Source organism: Balaenoptera physalus (genome assembly GCF_965194825.1).
Source record: "Balaenoptera physalus genome assembly, chromosome: 7".
Classification (NCBI taxonomy): Eukaryota; Metazoa; Chordata; class Mammalia; order Artiodactyla; family Balaenopteridae; genus Balaenoptera; species Balaenoptera physalus.
The window spans coordinates 33,704,735-33,720,550 of NC_138886.1; the positions used below are offsets into that span (position 1 = coordinate 33,704,735).

Below are 15,816 nucleotides of genomic sequence, written 5' to 3' on the forward strand. Positions count from 1 at the left end.
ACAGTGGTTCACCTTTGCTCCCACCAGCCTTCGTGGTCCTTGAGTGTGGGAACTGTGACTGGTCCCTCTCTGGGTCCCAGGGGCTGGCACTGAGTGAGTGCTTGATAAAGGTTAGGTGGATGGATAGAAGAGAGAACCGGAGAAGGGACGGTCACTAGTACGAAGGTTTCGGAAGGGGTATGCTAATTTGGTCTTATCGTTAGCTTCTGAAATGAAGTCATGATTTTGGGCAGTTCTCCAAAATGGAGTTGTTCTTAGCCTATCCAGCCGATCATTTATTTAAATACTTTGGCATGCATACAGTTAATGTGTCTCCAGGAAACCACGCTTTTCCAAATGAGACTGGCATGGAGCACAGCAGTGTGAGCTAAAGGCCCTAACTGCCAGGTCTGCGGTTCACGTGGGACCGGCTGCTGGGCTGCCTGGCTTCTGATATTCTGATCCTGGTCCTGAATGAATTCACATCCCTGCTTTGGGGCAGGACAGGTCCCTGAATGCTGGGGAGGTTGGAAGCTTGAAGGCACAGGGAGCCAAACCTTGAATTTCCACATGAATCGGCTGCCCCAGCCAAGGAATAAATCGAAGCCTGTTGCTTCTGAACTCCTGGACGCTTCTTTGCACCAGCCTTGCAGGCATCGTTGGGTGGTCTGAGGGGTGGGCACAGATGGACTGAATGAAGCCCTGGGTGTGTGGCGAGGTGTGAGGATTGCCAGTTTGTTTTCTCTCTAATGCCGCCTCAGCTCGATTGGTAGTGACTGCTTGAATGCCATGTTCAGAAGGACTCTGAGGCCTCAGCTAGGCTTTAGCGGGAAAGAGTACTGAGGTTGATGAGTGATGTCTGCATCAGGGGTAAGAAGGAAGAGCCATGCCCACGTGCCACGCCGCTGCCACCCCTGCTTCCATTACTGACTGAGCACAGGATGCTCAGTGTCTGGATGATTTGGAGTTAAATTCCACTCTGCTGGGCCTCAGTTTGTTCATTTCTGAAACAGACATATATTAGTTGGGGAATGGGCAGAAGCCTTAAAGTACTGTGGCCTAAAACAAATTGGAAGTTTATTTCTCTCTGACATTGAAGAATCCAGAGTGAAGTGTGCAGTTCTGAGCTGGTGGGGCGACTGTGCCATCCTCAACATGCAACTTCTGCTTGTGAGCCCAGCGTGGCTGCTCTGGTTCCTGCCATTTCCCAGCCAGGAGGAAAGGGAACTAGGCCAGGGGAGCGCGTGCGCAGTGGTTTGGAAGGCATGACCCAGAAGCTGCCCGCAGCATCTCTCATATCCCATTTGGGCACAGTTTGGGCACACTTGGCCACACCTAGCTATGAGCTTGGCTGGGAAATGTAGTCCTCTGCTGGGGAACCATGTGTCCAACTAAAACTCTTTTGAGTAGAAAAAGAGAATGTGAGTGCTGGTCAGTGATTCCCTAGGGGATGTTGCCCGCCACCTCTCAGGGCTCTTAGGAGAACTGATGACAGCGTCTGCCTCACCTCTGGCACGTAACAGGCCTTCCCCGAGCTCACCGGGCTCTTCCCTTTCCCCATGCAGGAGCTGGTGAAGATCCTGCACAAGGCGCTGGAGGCTGCCCAGCAGGAGAAGAGGGTGTCCAGTGCGTACCTGGCAGCGGCCGAGGACAAGGACCGGCTGGAGCTGGTGCGGCACAAAGTGCGGCAGATAGCGGAGCTGGGCAGGCGGGTGGAGGCCCTGGAACAGGAGCGGGAGAGCCTGGTGCAGGCGGCGAGCCTGCGGGAGCAGGAGGTGCAGGAGCTGCGGCAGCACGTGCAGCTGCTCATGGACAAGAACGAGGCTAAGCAGCAGGTCATCTGTAAACTCTCTGAGAAGGTCACCCAGGACTTCATGCATCCCCCCCGCCAGCCCCCTGCGCCCCTTGATGCAGCTGACAGGGACCTCCTGAGCCAACAGGAAAAGATGGAGCACCTGAAGGTAGGGGCCCCTCCCTCCAGGCCCTGGGCCCTTGGGGGAAGGCACTGCTCTTGACCCCAAGGGTTTTCTAGACAGAGCTGGGGCGACCCTTAATACTGGAGTATTCACATCTGAAACTGACATTGGTAGAAATGTTGCTACACGTTTCCTCACCTTCTTAACCAGAGGGCCCAATGCAATTTGACCTTTTCATGATATCCTAGGCTGAAAAGTGAAGGTATCTCTAAATTATCAAAGTAGAGATGAAGAGCCCAAGATGGAGTCAGAACTCCTAAGCGCTCTGGGGCCTGGCCTGCTCAGCCTCCTTTAGCGCCACGCTGATGCTCTCAGGAGCCCCCGAGGTGCCCGGCAGCCCTCCCCAGCAGTCCTGCACACGAGTAGTGACCTGTGGCTGGCTGTGACTTGCTCGTGATAATGACAATAATCGCTACTCCTACTTACAGATTGTGTACTGTGTGGTAGGCACTGTCCTAAGTGCTTTACTTTCATCACTTCATTTAGTCCTTGCACCAGCCTGGTGAGGCAGCCGCTTATGTGCTCCCCACTTTACAGATGAGAATGCAAGGGCTGAGAAAGGTGAAGTAACTTGCCCAGGACCGTGTGCAGAGGAAGTGGGGGGGACTGGCACTGGGTTGCAGCTCACCTCTCTGACTAGTCTTGTCTGCTCTGCCGCCTTCCAGCTTCTGTGGCCCTTCCAGCCACCACCGTCATCCCGGCCTCACCCTTGCCCAGGGTGTGGCTCTCACCCGGGAAAGGCCACCCCATCCCACAGGGACCAGTTGCAACACAGGGGGCAGGAACTTTATTTTAACTGTGATACCTGCCACGGGCTGCAGCCTCCTCTCTGGAGGGTGGTGACAGGAGCTGGGGATAGGTGCTCCTAGTACCCACCGTCCCTACAGGCAGCCACATAGCCCCAGTCAGTCCTTCCACAACCCTCGCACTCACAGCCACAAGAGTATACATCGGATTACCACGGAAATCCTGTGCTGCTGTATCAAAGAACTGCTGTCGGATGGGGTAAGAGGGGGAAAGGAAGAAGAAGAGAAATCTGGGAGCTTTTGAGAGACCAGTGGGCAGTGTGGTATAGTGGCCACTCCCCAAGCTCTGAAGTCAGGCAGACTGCCTCTTGCTAGCTGTATGACCTTGGGCAAGTTATCTCACCTTTATATAACATGGCCTAACCAGTCCTACAAACAGAGTTGTTAGAAGGGGAAAGGAAGATGACATGAAACCCAGATTTCCTTCCCTTTCTTTTAGCATGAAAAAGCATATAACCAGTCTCTGAACCTTTCCCCTTATTTGGTCTAAAATCAGAGATTCTTTTGAGTGCAAAATGAAAACAAAACCTTTCAAATGCAGATGCAGCTAGGTTGTTAGAAAGCTGTGAGTCCCTCATAAAGCAGTGAAAATTGCTTCCATGAGATTGCTTTCCTACCCTGCTCTGCCCTGCTAAGTGTCTTCTTTCTGTGCCCATCCTGCTGGAATCCACTGTTGAAGACCCAGTAGAGCAGCATGGGGGTCAAAGAGACAGACTCGCTGGGTGCCTCCAGACCGTCTCAGAGAGTTGCCCGGAAGTATGGACTCACCTAAGTGACTGAGCGTGCCCCTGAGTTTGCAAGTTCAGGAATTTAATTTATCAGTGAGTCCAGATATAAAGAGATTCTGGGTACGATTCACATCAACCATGCTTACATTTATGGCTGCTCCTCAGAGGTTGTTAGAAAGCTATCAGTCCTGCAGCTGACACCTTGGAGGTGTTTTCTGCTAGAAGGAGTTGCATGTACTAGATTCCCTTATTTTTTAGCCTTTAGGTCTCTGATCTAGAAAAAAATAGAAGACCCATCAAAACTCCACTGTCTTTAAGTTTGGGGACAGAGTGTGTTCACATTTCCTGCTTGCCCTTGTGGTTAAGGACACTCAACTTTAAGGAAATGCCTCCCTTGTTGAAACTGTCAGTGTGAGGACAGAATCACTGACTTCTTGAATATCAGAGCCGGAAAGACTCAGAGATCTAGTCTTCCCCCTCATTTTCTGGCACGGTCGGCCGAGTCCTGGAGAGGGGAAAGGACTGGTCCAGGGTCGCACAGTACAAGCAGCAGGGTTACAGCCTGACCCCACGTGTCCCCACGTCCAATCCACTGCCTTCCCCACTAGCACAAGGGCTAGTCCACACGGCATTTCCCGAAGATGATTCCCGGGTCCCTGGTCCCTGTGAAAGCAGGAGGGCAAACTCTCTTCTTCCCTGTCCCCTTTCTCCAGTTGTGTTTTCCTCCTTTGCCTCACTGGTGACAGTCACATGGCTTTTCTCTTCTCAGAGCTCTCTCTTTTTCCTCCCTACAGTTCTGAGCCAAGAAGAACACTCAAGGTAGGGCAATGAGTGAACGGGAAGGCACTGCCCAGATGCCACCCCACCCAGGCCCACAGCTGCTCTGAGGGCGCTCGTACCTGCCCTCCTTGTCTGGGCTGCAAGCAGGGTGCCCTGTGCGACACATCCAAAACCTTGGAGAGCCCCTGGACGTGAATTGGAGCTTCTGAGCTGGGAGGGATCTTGGCCAGAATGAAGAGGGTCAGCACGGCCTATGAGCTGTACACAAGTGACCCATCCCTGACATTGAAGTGCCATGGGCGAGGTGTGCTATTCTTAATTTCCTGATAAATCAGGGCCTATCCGAAGTCGTACCTGCAATAGTCTCTCATACTCATCTACATGCCAGTACATATTCTTGAGTGAGAGAGAAAGGGATTGAGTTTCCATTAGTAAATGCCCTGGAATTGCTAGGTATCACTGTGAGCATGTGTTGTCCATTGTTCCCACAGTGTCCATCCAATCAGAATAAAGATTGAGAGCCATGGCTGCAGCTGTGGCTACTCCTTTCAGGCTCCTGCTTGACCCTCCCCAGTGCATGGTCAGCTTCTCCTTGCATGCCCCAGCAGGAAGATCATACTCCCTCCCCTGGACAGCTTGCAAAAGGAAAACTCTAGGCTCAGATATAAACATTACAGCTTTATTCATAATAGAAACAAACCAGGGACTTCCCTGGTGGTCCAGTGGTTAAGACTCCACGCTTCCACTGCAGGGAGCATGGTTCAATACCTGGTCAGGGAACTAAGAGCCCGCATGCCACATGGCACAGCCCAAAAATAAAACAAACAAACCAAAAACACCCAGGGCTCAAACTGAAAAAGCAACAGGAGAAGGATTATATCTAAGTTATGGTAAATTCACCTAATAGAATAGTCATCAGACATTAAAAATTATCATTGGGAAGCTTCTGTAGCAACATAGAATAGTATTTACAAAGTGACACTAAGTAAAAAATTTTCACCCAAAATTGTTCAGTATGATCACCAATATATGACAAAATATTTTTATTTAAAAAAAAAACACTACTTGAATGTTTGCTCTGTTTTGGTCTTTGTACTTAGTGTGCACGTTACCTCACTTATTCAGCAGCTGCCAAGTGGGGTAGTTGGTATTTGCTCCTTTTACAGATGAGGAAGCAGAGGGTCAGATTGATTCAGTGAGGCCTCCCTGCCAGGAAGTCAGAGCCAGGACTTGAAGTCCAGGCTTAATGCTCTCTCCACCATGTCATGCTGGCATCAAGATTAGAGAAGGGGGCTACCACTATTATTTTTTTTCTTTCAGACTTCCTTTTCTGTTGCCATTATTGGAAATTTCTAAAGGAAGAAAGTGTTGGCAGCTCATCTGAGAGTGAGGACCAGGGAGATGTTTCCGGTGCAGCTCATTAAATGCTTTGCTCTCTTCTCCAGGATGACATGGAAGCATACCGGACCCAGAACCGCTTTCTCAACTCCGAGATCCACCAGGTCACAAAGATCTGGAGAAAGGTGGCTGAGAAGGAGAAGGCCCTCCTGATGAAGGTGAGGCGCGGGAGCCCTGTTCTGGCCCTCTCTGTCCCCAGCCACCCTTCCAGCCCTCTCACCACCTCACCACTGTCTCACTCTCTCCTCATGACCTGACTGCTCTCCCTCTGGACCGTGCCCTTCATGAGCTGGCTTCCACATATCAGGGATCTGTGCTCTGCTGACTGCCGCTTCTGATCACAGAGGTGAGGGGAAGAGGCAGGCAGCCACTGCTGTCCCACCTCCCCACGTTGCTGCAAGCCCCCACCCCCTAAAGTAACTGCCAGGGGATTTAAAGGGCCTTCCCCCTCTTTGTATTTCTCTTTTTCCCCTTTTGGGAGCCAAGTATTAACTCTACATTCCAAAACCACCACAAATATGGGGGAAATTAGAAAGTGACCATGCATGCCCAGGGAAAGGCTCAGAAAAGACCTAAGAGGAACTTAAGTTTATACCTCAGGCTGATCCTGGGCACAGAGACAGCCTACAACAGTCAAAACCAAAAACCAAAACAGCAAACCCTAGGTAAGAAGGCGTATCTGATTTCCAGAGTTAACACTGTCATTTTTAATAATATAATAGCTAGTTATTTTACCAGCAAAAGCGGGTTTATTCGGGACTAACCAGAAGAATTACAATTTGGGATACTTGAACTATGGTGAACCACAGGCAGATCCAGGGAACAAGGAAGGGGAACTTGATTTTTATTGGGAAAAGGAAGGGATTGGGAGGGGCCGTGATAACCAAAAAGTCCATTGGAGGAAACTAGGAGTCCCAAGTATGGAGGCTTCTCATTGGCTGGATTGCTACAGTCCCTGATTGGCTGAGCTGTCTTGAGGTGGAGAGAAGTTTTCCCATTCTTGCTGGATAGTAGAGGCAGCTTCTTGTCAGAGATGTAGGTGAACATCTCTTCCTGTTTGGAGAAATTAGTGATGCCTGTGGCAGGGCCTGAGAGGTCCCCATACAGGCCTGACCGGACTTCTTTTTTAGCTGAGCTTTCTTTAATTAATTCCACCCCACCTTATTAGGTTCAGATGTTCAGTTTTCAACAAAATATCACAAAGCATACAAAGAAACAGGAAGATACGGGGGTAGGCAGGTAGAGAATGTGCAGTGTGTGTTCCACGAGGTGGGAGAGAGGTGGTGTGTTGGAGAAATGGAAAAAGCCCACGTGGTGGCAGAAGGCACAAGGGCAGTGTCCAGAGCTCCATGTCCATCCATCCCCTGGGCACTGCTCAGGTATACCCCCTACAGAGAGCTTGCTCTGGGCCAAGTGCCCTGGAAGGTCTTTGTATACATTGGCTCATCTAGAGTCACATATAAGAATTCTGAGGCAGACTCTGTATTTTCCCCATTGTTCGGATGAAGAAGTTAAAGCACAGAGAGGTTAAGTAACTTGTCGTAGATCACCCAGCCTGCAGTAACTGATCTAGGATGGGACTGCAGGCAATGCAAGAGCCTATGCTGCTGCCCACCTCTCCCCTCATTTTTCTGAATCCAGCCCCAGCCCTGGGCCTGGTTCTCTTGCCTGGAGCCCTGTCTGCCTTGCTGTAAACTCTTGGATTCAGGACTCCTCTCCTTTCCTTTATATGAATGGCTGGGGTTGGGGGATGGGAGATGAGAGCTGGAAGAAGGGCTGGACTGCCTAAAGCTGTTCAGGCCTCAGGCCTCTGGCCTAAGCCCAACCGGGTGGCCTGACCAGCCCCACCCCTCCCCCCAACAGTGTGCCTACCTCCAAGCCAAGAACTGCCAGGTAGAAAGCAAGTACCTGGCGGGGCTGCGGAGGCTGCAGGAGGCTGTGGGGGTCGAGGCAGGCGAGTGCTCGGAGCTACTGAGGCAGCTCGTCCAGGAGGCGCTGCAGTGGGAAGCCAGCGAAGCCTCAGCTGACAGCGTCGTGCTGAGCCCCATCAGGTGAGCCCAGAGCAGGGCTGGGTCTGCGTGACCTGGGGGCCGCCAGCTGCCCTGCTACCAGTTGCTGCTGACCGTGTGTGAGCCCTGCACATGCTTACCTCCTTGTACCTCCAGATTAGTGATCATGTGGTTGAAATGAGCCCCATTTTACAGCTGAGAGGCACCACAGGCTCAGAGGAGGCAGCCCCTTGCCCAAGGCCACACAGCATATTAGTGCATCTGACGTGGGCCTGCCTCCATAGTTCTGTTTTTTCCACTTCCCCAGGCTGCCTCCCAGGGGTGTTTGTCAGAGAGGGGAGGAGGGGAGACAAGCCAGCTGCCTCCTTTGAGCCAAGCCTTTGCTGAGCACAGTGGACCTGGGCAGATAAATATAACAGAAGGGGCTGTGGCTGGGGTCAAAGGTCCCTAGAGGCTGGATGGTCGGTCCAGTGGCCAGAGCCCAGGCTTTGGAGCCAGACTTGGCTTTCTCACTGTGTAACCTTGGACAAGTCACTTTACCTTTCTGAGCCTCATATTCAGCCTCCATAAGATGCGGGCTAAGATCCCTGCTTTGCAGGATCATGAGGATTAAATGAGATAGCACAGGCAGAGCACATAATAGGGGCCAATAAATGTTGACTCTACAAAAGGCCATCTGGAATGGGTCCCCAGCTCTCCTGTTTCTGCTTGTTGTTGGTGCTTCCTGTTCCCCATCTGTCCTTGGGCTTACTGGCTGTGGAAGTGGGGTTCTGTAATGGTAGTAAAGGACTTCTTGGGTCTAAGGCTTCATGGAGTAATAAGAGGGTCCTTTGTATTTACACGGAATGAATGAGCAAATATCTTTTCAGCACTTGCCATGTACCAGGCACTGTCTAGCCCCCTAGCAGTTTACATCAGAGGATCTCATTGGGTCTTCATGAGGCAGAGCAGGAGTTCCTATACCCATTGTACAGAGCAAACTGAGGTTCAGAGCACTGAAGTGACCTGCCCAGAGTTACATGGCCAGCTTGCAGTGAAGCGCAGGCAGGCTTCCTGCCCAGGGTCCACCCTCTCCCCGCTGCCCCTTGTCTGGGGAAGGGCCTTGCAAGGTGTCGCTGACACAGGCTTTTGCTGGCAGCGAGTATGACGAGTACGGCTTCCTGACAGTACCCAACTATGAGGTGGAAGACCTGAGGCTGCTGGCCAAGATCCAGGTGCTGGAAGTGCACTCCCACCACCTGCTGGCCCACGAGGCCGTGGAGCAGCCGCTGCGGGAGCGCTGGGCTGCCCTGGGTGAGCTGGCCCCCTCGCCGGAGATCAAGCAGCTGCTGCGGGCGGGCGTGCCCCGCGAGCACCGGCCGCGCGTCTGGAAATGGCTGGTCCGCCTCCGTGTCCAGCACCTGCAGGGCCCCGGCCGCTACCAGGAGCTACTGAGCCGGGGCCAGGCCTGCAAGCACCCCGCCGCACGCCAGATTGAGCTGGACCTGAACCGGACCTTCCCCAGCAACAAGCATTTCACCTATCCCGCCTCCAGCTTCCCTGACAGGCTCCGCCGGGTACTGCTGGCTTTCTCCTGGCAGAACCCTGCCATCGGCTACTGCCAGGGCCTAAACAGGTAAGCCACACAGCCCCCGTGAGGGCACAGCCTCTGCCTTCCAGGGCACCTCTCTGTCTCTTTGGAGCCTCCCAAGAAGCCAGAGAGGTCAACCCAGGAGGCTTGGTCCCCACCGTATGGATGGGGACAAGCAGGTGAAAGGACGTGTTCAAGACAGATTTGGGCCAGAGCCCCAGGCTCCTGGTCCCGTGCCCTCTCCTGTGATTTGTCCTCAGGGTGGTGCCACTCCCATAGAGAGCACGTGAGCGGGCCCGCTGGGGTTGTATAGCCCACAGCCAGCTCACGTATTGCATGACTGCCTGGGTCAGGGATCATTGCTTTAAACAAAATCCATTCAGAGGAGCCCAAGGAAAAGAGAATTTGTAAATGTTACAGAGGAAGCTCCCAAAAGCCAGAAAAAGGAAATAGAGCTAGGGACCAGATAGATGGTCTTCGGAAGCCAAGGCAACCGCTCTGTCTAGCAGGGCCATAGCACAGCACAACGCCAGGGGGCGCCATTCATGCCATATTCCAGGGGGACACTGTCCCCTGAGATTGTGCAGCCCTTTGTGGGCTGCGTGGTCTCTGGCCTCTCTCATAATACATGGCTGCTTCCCTGTCTCTCAGCAGACCAGCCTCACCGTCTGTCATTCCTTGGACATTTAGGGCCCATCAGGGCTGTCAGAGCAGAGTCCTCAGCCCCTAAGTCAAGCCTTTCAGCAATCCACTTGTCGATACCCTCACGTCTCAGGCCTAAATTCCCAAAGGAAGGAATCTGGCCCAGCCTGGATTAATTTCTACTTCTGGTTCAACAGCAGGAGACAAGGGATGGGAGCTGGGGGTGGGGTGGGGTGACTTGGTAGGGCTGCCCCTGCCAGTACTTTGGGGAATTCGCGTGGCTGCCCCCAGTTATCTCGATAGAGGTGGCATAATCTCACATATTTCCCAAAGCAAGTTTTGGTTCAACTTTATTTATTTTTTAATATTTTTAAATTTTTTTTAACATTTTTATTGGAGTATAATTGCTTTACAATGGTGCGTTACTTTCTGCTGTACAACAAAGTGAATCAGCTATACGTATACATAGATCCCCATATCCCCTCCCTCTTGCGTCTCCCTCCCACGCTCCCTATCCCATGCCTCAACTTAATTTAAACACTTATATACTCAAGCAAATTTTACATAAGTCATTCTGCTCTTTTTTTCAGGCAGTGTGTGACATTTACTTAACACAGAATAAATATTCAGAGTGTCCCTACTCAAATTTGAATGGTTCCCAAGGATAGATATTTTTGATACTTTTTTTCCAGCTTAAGTTGTGTGAAATTGAGCATATACATGTACCATTACTGGGAATTCAGAGTTAAGCCCAAACAGTAATGCCTCTCAGTCTAAGCCTCCTTGGAAAACATGTTCAGATTTCATGCTGCTCTAAACGTCCGCTACAGGAGATGTCCATAGAAATTCATTCATTCATTCATTCATTTAACAGCTGAGCAGAAGCCTGCACACTTCTCATCTGTTTGAACATGTTAAAATCCAGAAGGCACAAAACTTTTGAATCCTCTTTTTAAGATTAGATTTGAAGGGAGCTAGAAGCTCTGAGACTGTATGAATAATTTGTACATTTCATGCAAAGGTCAGGTAGGAGCTAAGACTTAATGAGGGCTTCCTGCATGCCAGGCCAGGTACTCACATACCTGATGTCATCTAATCCTCAGGAAAACCCTGCGAGGTGGGCGTTGGTGCCTGCCATTGCCAGGTGAGATAAGAGAGGGTCTGAGAAGCTAAGGAACCTGCCTGGGCCTCACCATGCATGGGCTGCTAACCCTGGTCTCCGGACCCCAGACCTGGTTCTTCCTACCGTCTGCCCTCACTGAGAATGGGAGCTGTAGCAGAGAGAGTGTGCTGAGGGCACTCAGAAACCTTTCTTCCTGATCAGATATAACCTTTTTTGAGAGCAGGAATGGAGTTAGCCACATATGGGTTTTGGAGTCTAATCTATACTGAAGGAGCAGGGGAAGGATCCCAAAGCAGGAGGGGATCTTAAGGTAAGCCATGTAGAAGGGAAAGAAGCCTCTCCCTATGTGGAAAGAGGCAGCACCAAAAGTTGCTGAGGGGTATATAGGAACAGCTGAGACCAAAACCAGAGGTATTCCTTTACTTCTTTCTTTGAATGCTATAGTTATTGGCATTTAGGCAGGTATTCATACTATTGCTTTAAATAGAATATTATTTGTAATAGAGCCTGTTTAAATGTGGAGAGTGCATTGTATTCTTTCGAAGGCCCTTCTGCAGCCCCTTTCACTTGTCTGGGTGCTGCCATCTAGTGGCGGATATTAGAACTGCATGTGTGGTGTCTGGAGGACAGAACCTGCTTTTATGCAAAAAACCCAGCCTGTTTAGAGGGAGACAGATATCATAGTAATGATTTAATGCTAATTCAGAGCAAAATTTTAAAATCCATTTCTCTCTAAAATATAAGTGGAGCGATTTAAAGTAGTTTTTCCTTTCCCACATCACCCTCCTTTGCAGACCTACTTGGGCCTGAATGTCTTCAGCTGGAGTCTGGCTGTAGCCCTGAGCAGTTGCTAGGGCCCTAGTGAGTGCCAGCAGCCTCTCATCACTGACCTTTTTTTTTTCCACGGGTTTTAAGTGTACAACTCAATGATCTGGAGTAAATTCACAGAGTTGCACAGCCATCATCACCACGATCCAATTTTAGAACATTTCCATCACCCCTAAAAGACACCTTGTGCCAATTTGCAGTCGCTCTCGATTCCCACCCCCAGCCCTGAACAACCACGTATCTGCTTTCTGTCTCTATGAGTGTGCTTGTTGTGGACATTTCATATACCAATCATACAACATGTGGTCATTTGCATCAAGCTTCTTCCACTTAGCATGTTCTTGAGGTTCATCCAGGTTGTAGCATGTGTTTTGTTCTTTTTTTTACCAAGCAGCATTCCATTGCATGGATGTGCCATACTTGGATTATCCACTAACCAGCTGATAGACATTTGGATTGTTTCTACCTTTTGGCTATTATGAATAATGCCATGAACATTCCTGGGCAAGTCTTTGTGTGGATGTATATTTTCCTTTCTCTTGGGTGCATCCTTTTTAACAGAGATTCAATTTCCATTGTCTAAATGCACCATGCACCATAAAGTATGTAAATCTTCTTCTTCTTTTTTTTTTTTTTTTTGGTTATAAGAATGCTGCCACAGATATTCTTGTGTTTGTGCTATTATTTCTGTAGCATTAAAACACACCCCCCCAAAAAAAAAAAAACACACCCAAAAAGTGAAAAAGTCATGAGGAATACACATCTAAAATTTTCACTAGCCCTAACAGATTTCCAAACACCAACAGGTAAGGCCCATAGAGAGGAAGGGAGACCTGCCAAGGAGTCAGGAAAGGGGTGGCCGGTACATGTCAAGGGCAGAAAGCAGAGGCTGGCTGAGGGTGAGGCAGCTTCCCAGATCTGTCCTTCAGGAGTTAAGCCCGAAGACTGAGGCACAGGCCAAGGAACCTCCTTGTGACTGTAAATGAGAACCTATGGCCTGGGCATCCTCAGGGAGACCAGTCTTTGAGAGGCTAAGAGCAATATGATTTGGAAACAAGGCTCATGGAAGTAAAAACAAGGTCCTTTGGCCTTCTCCACCGGAGGGGTCCTAAGTATCCCACCAAGCATATTGAGAGCATTCCTAGATTCAGAGCTCGTGTCATACCCTTGCCCCCAGTGGCATTATTGGGACTCTGAAAAACAGTGGTGTCCATTCCCAAAGGCCCTGGGCCTTGCTTAGGGTCTTCCATGGGTGGAATCTTAGCAGGATTAAACCTCCTTTTCTGACACAAAAGCTTTATCCTGCTGGTTCAGGATTGTGTGCAAAAATTAAAAATAGTAAAAATCACTGAACATTATCAACAGGCTCACACATCAAATCACTGACCTTTTAATGTGAGCAGAAATCGAAGCTAATTCTGATACCCACTCCTGGACTGAGAACAGTGGAATGAGGTAAGATAGAGAGAACAGGCTGGACTTTGGGAGTCCTCTGTCACCAACTGATTGTGTGACCTTGAACAAGTCACTGTTTCTCTCTGGGCCTCGATTTTCCTGTCCCAGCAATGACATGGGATGACCAGCAGAAAGTAGCTTCCTGGAGCCTTATCTTGTGAGTTTCTGAGGCAGCCTCCAGACTCAGTGGGAAAGAGTACCATGATCAATTAGTTATGTCTTCCCTGGGCATAGACAAAGAGAGTGGTGGCTGGTGTATCCCATTTGCTCTCTCTGAGCTAAATAATCTCTGTAGGCCTTCCCACTTCCCCATCTCTGAGAGGCCAAAGCCTACTATTTCCAGGAGACCCATAACTGTTCTCTCCATCCACTCAGCTAAACTCAGGAGGGTCTGAACAAATACTTTAGCCGGAGTGGAGAGAAATACCTTCCCAATCCACTAGGGAGAGAAAAAGGATTTCTTTTTTTCTTTTCAGAAACCCTGTGTATTAAAAAAAAGTGTAAACCTCAGAAGATGTTGGAGGTCACGAATCCAACCTAGTAAGAGCCCAGAGAAGCATGAGCATCTAGACAATGAAATGTGCTCTTTAAGTCCATTGAGAGTGTGAGGCTGCCCCATGCTGAACGCGGCATCTCCCTAAGGGTGTTCAGCAGGTGCACTGTGCACAGCCCCACTAGGCAGCCCTGTATTAGCCACGTGGGGCTTTGTTAACGTGAGATTTCTAAGAGGCTTTGTTAAGATATGTATATCCTAAGCCTCTAAAAGGGGGCTAGAGTATGCAGTGTTCCCCAACATCTTTGAATATGGGTCCATGTGCTCACCTAGCATCTTGAGAGACCAGTACATTTTGGGAAATGTATTTTTGGATTCACCCTGGACAAGACCTGCCAGGGAAGGTGGGGGAAGGAGATAAAACAGTGCTTCTTCCAGGCAGACATCCCTGCTCAGCACTGTGGGTTGTCTTCTGTCTGATCCATGATCTCATTAGAGCCTCATGATAACTCTAGGGGAGAGGGGAAGCAAAGGAGAAAAAGAATTCTGAGTATTGAGCACCTGGTACATGCCAGACAGTGAGCAAGATGCTGTATGTCTGTCTTCTCAATGCCTCACAGCCCTGGGAGGTGGATACTGTTAACCCCACTTGACAGGTAATAAAGTGAGGCGCAGAGAGGTTAGCACACTTGCCAAGGTCTCAAAGCCCATGAATATTAAGATGAGGATAACTAACCTTTATAAAGCGCTCTCACTACGTGTTAGGCACTGTGCTGGGCAGTTAACATGTATTTACTCTGTTCATCCTTACAACAGTCCTGTGATTATTATGAGGCTGAAGCTCAGAGAAGTTAAGTAACTTGCCCACAGTCACCCAGCAAGGAAGCAACAAGACTCCAGAGGCCCTGCTCTAAGATGATCCCAGTTGCTCTGGAAATTCCCTTAGGTAGTCCTCTTCAAAAGAATGTTCATCTCGCCCCAGTTTCCAGGAACACCAGCCTGGTTAGAGAGTGGGGTTGGGCAGGACATGCCCCAGGGAGTCACCCCTGCCATGGGCTGCCTGGTCGTGACTTCTGTGGGTCACTCCAGGCCTCCTTCCCTCCCACTCCAGACTGGCGGCCATCGCTCTGCTGGTCCTGGATGAGGAGGAGAGTGCCTTCTGGTGTCTGGTGGCCATTGTGGAGACCATCATGCCAGCTGATTACTACAGCAAGACGCTCTTGGCATCCCAGGTGAGCAGGGCAGGGAGGGGACTTGGGGGCCATGCAGGTTGGTGCCCCTGAATTGTTCCTACAAGTCAGTGAATCTTGGAAAAGTCAGTAATCTCTCAGGCCTCCATTTCTCCCTCTGTACAGTGGGCCAATAACCCTTCTCTGGGACTGCTGTGATGTTCCAGTCAGCTGATGGCCTTGAGAATTGTTGGGGCCCTGCCCACGCGATAGACTATTGTTATTCCAGTGGGGACATTACATCATTAGAAACAGTAGATATCCTATGGAGGGGAGGAGGGGAAAATCTAGTGGCACTAGACTTTGACTGGTGTTTGCCAGTCAAGAATTTCAAAACAGAGGTCAGGTAGGGTGGAAGTTGGGACTGGGAGGATGGGAGGTGACAGTGATGCTTCACACACACGCTTCATCACCTCCTGAGAGATACAGCTACCTCCATCATCTCATGACCCCCTCCACTGCCCTCTGAGCGCAGACCAGCCCTGGAGTCAGGTGGAGCTGGGTTCAGAGCCAACCCTTCAGAAACCAGCCATGTGGCCTTGGCAAGTGGCATCACTTCTCTGATGCTTTTGAATGGAAGTAACACTACTTCCTGGCTTGTTGAGAGGTGTAAATGCGAAACCATTTCAGACCTCCCACCTCCATCCTCCAGCCTCTCCCTCCTCGCCCCTTGTCCCATTCTTGCTGTATCAGTGCGTCTGCTTTATGGAGAGACGCTACCCAGGGGGAACCGTCTCACTCCCCCACAAAACCTACCAAGCCATTACCTGCCCACCCATCCTGTTCTCCTTTCCTACTGC

General features: G+C 50.2%; 1 protein-coding gene across 8 annotated transcripts in view; it reads left to right on the top strand.

Annotated features, from left to right (window-relative positions):
- TBC1D2 (TBC1 domain family member 2) overlaps positions 1-15,816 on the top strand; it is a 41,790-nt gene that overhangs the window by 22,186 nt on the left and 3,788 nt on the right. For 5 of the 8 annotated variants that reach the window (XM_082468582.1, XM_082468575.1, XM_082468578.1 and 2 more), the window contains 5 exons: positions 1,545-1,940; positions 5,715-5,825; positions 7,531-7,718; positions 8,815-9,291; positions 14,899-15,019. In XM_082468582.1, coding sequence (XP_082324708.1) covers positions 1,545-1,940; positions 5,715-5,825; positions 7,531-7,718; positions 8,815-9,291; positions 14,899-15,019 — 1,293 coding nt within the window. The other 3 variants (XM_082468581.1, XM_082468576.1, XM_082468577.1) reach the window with 3 other exon arrangements.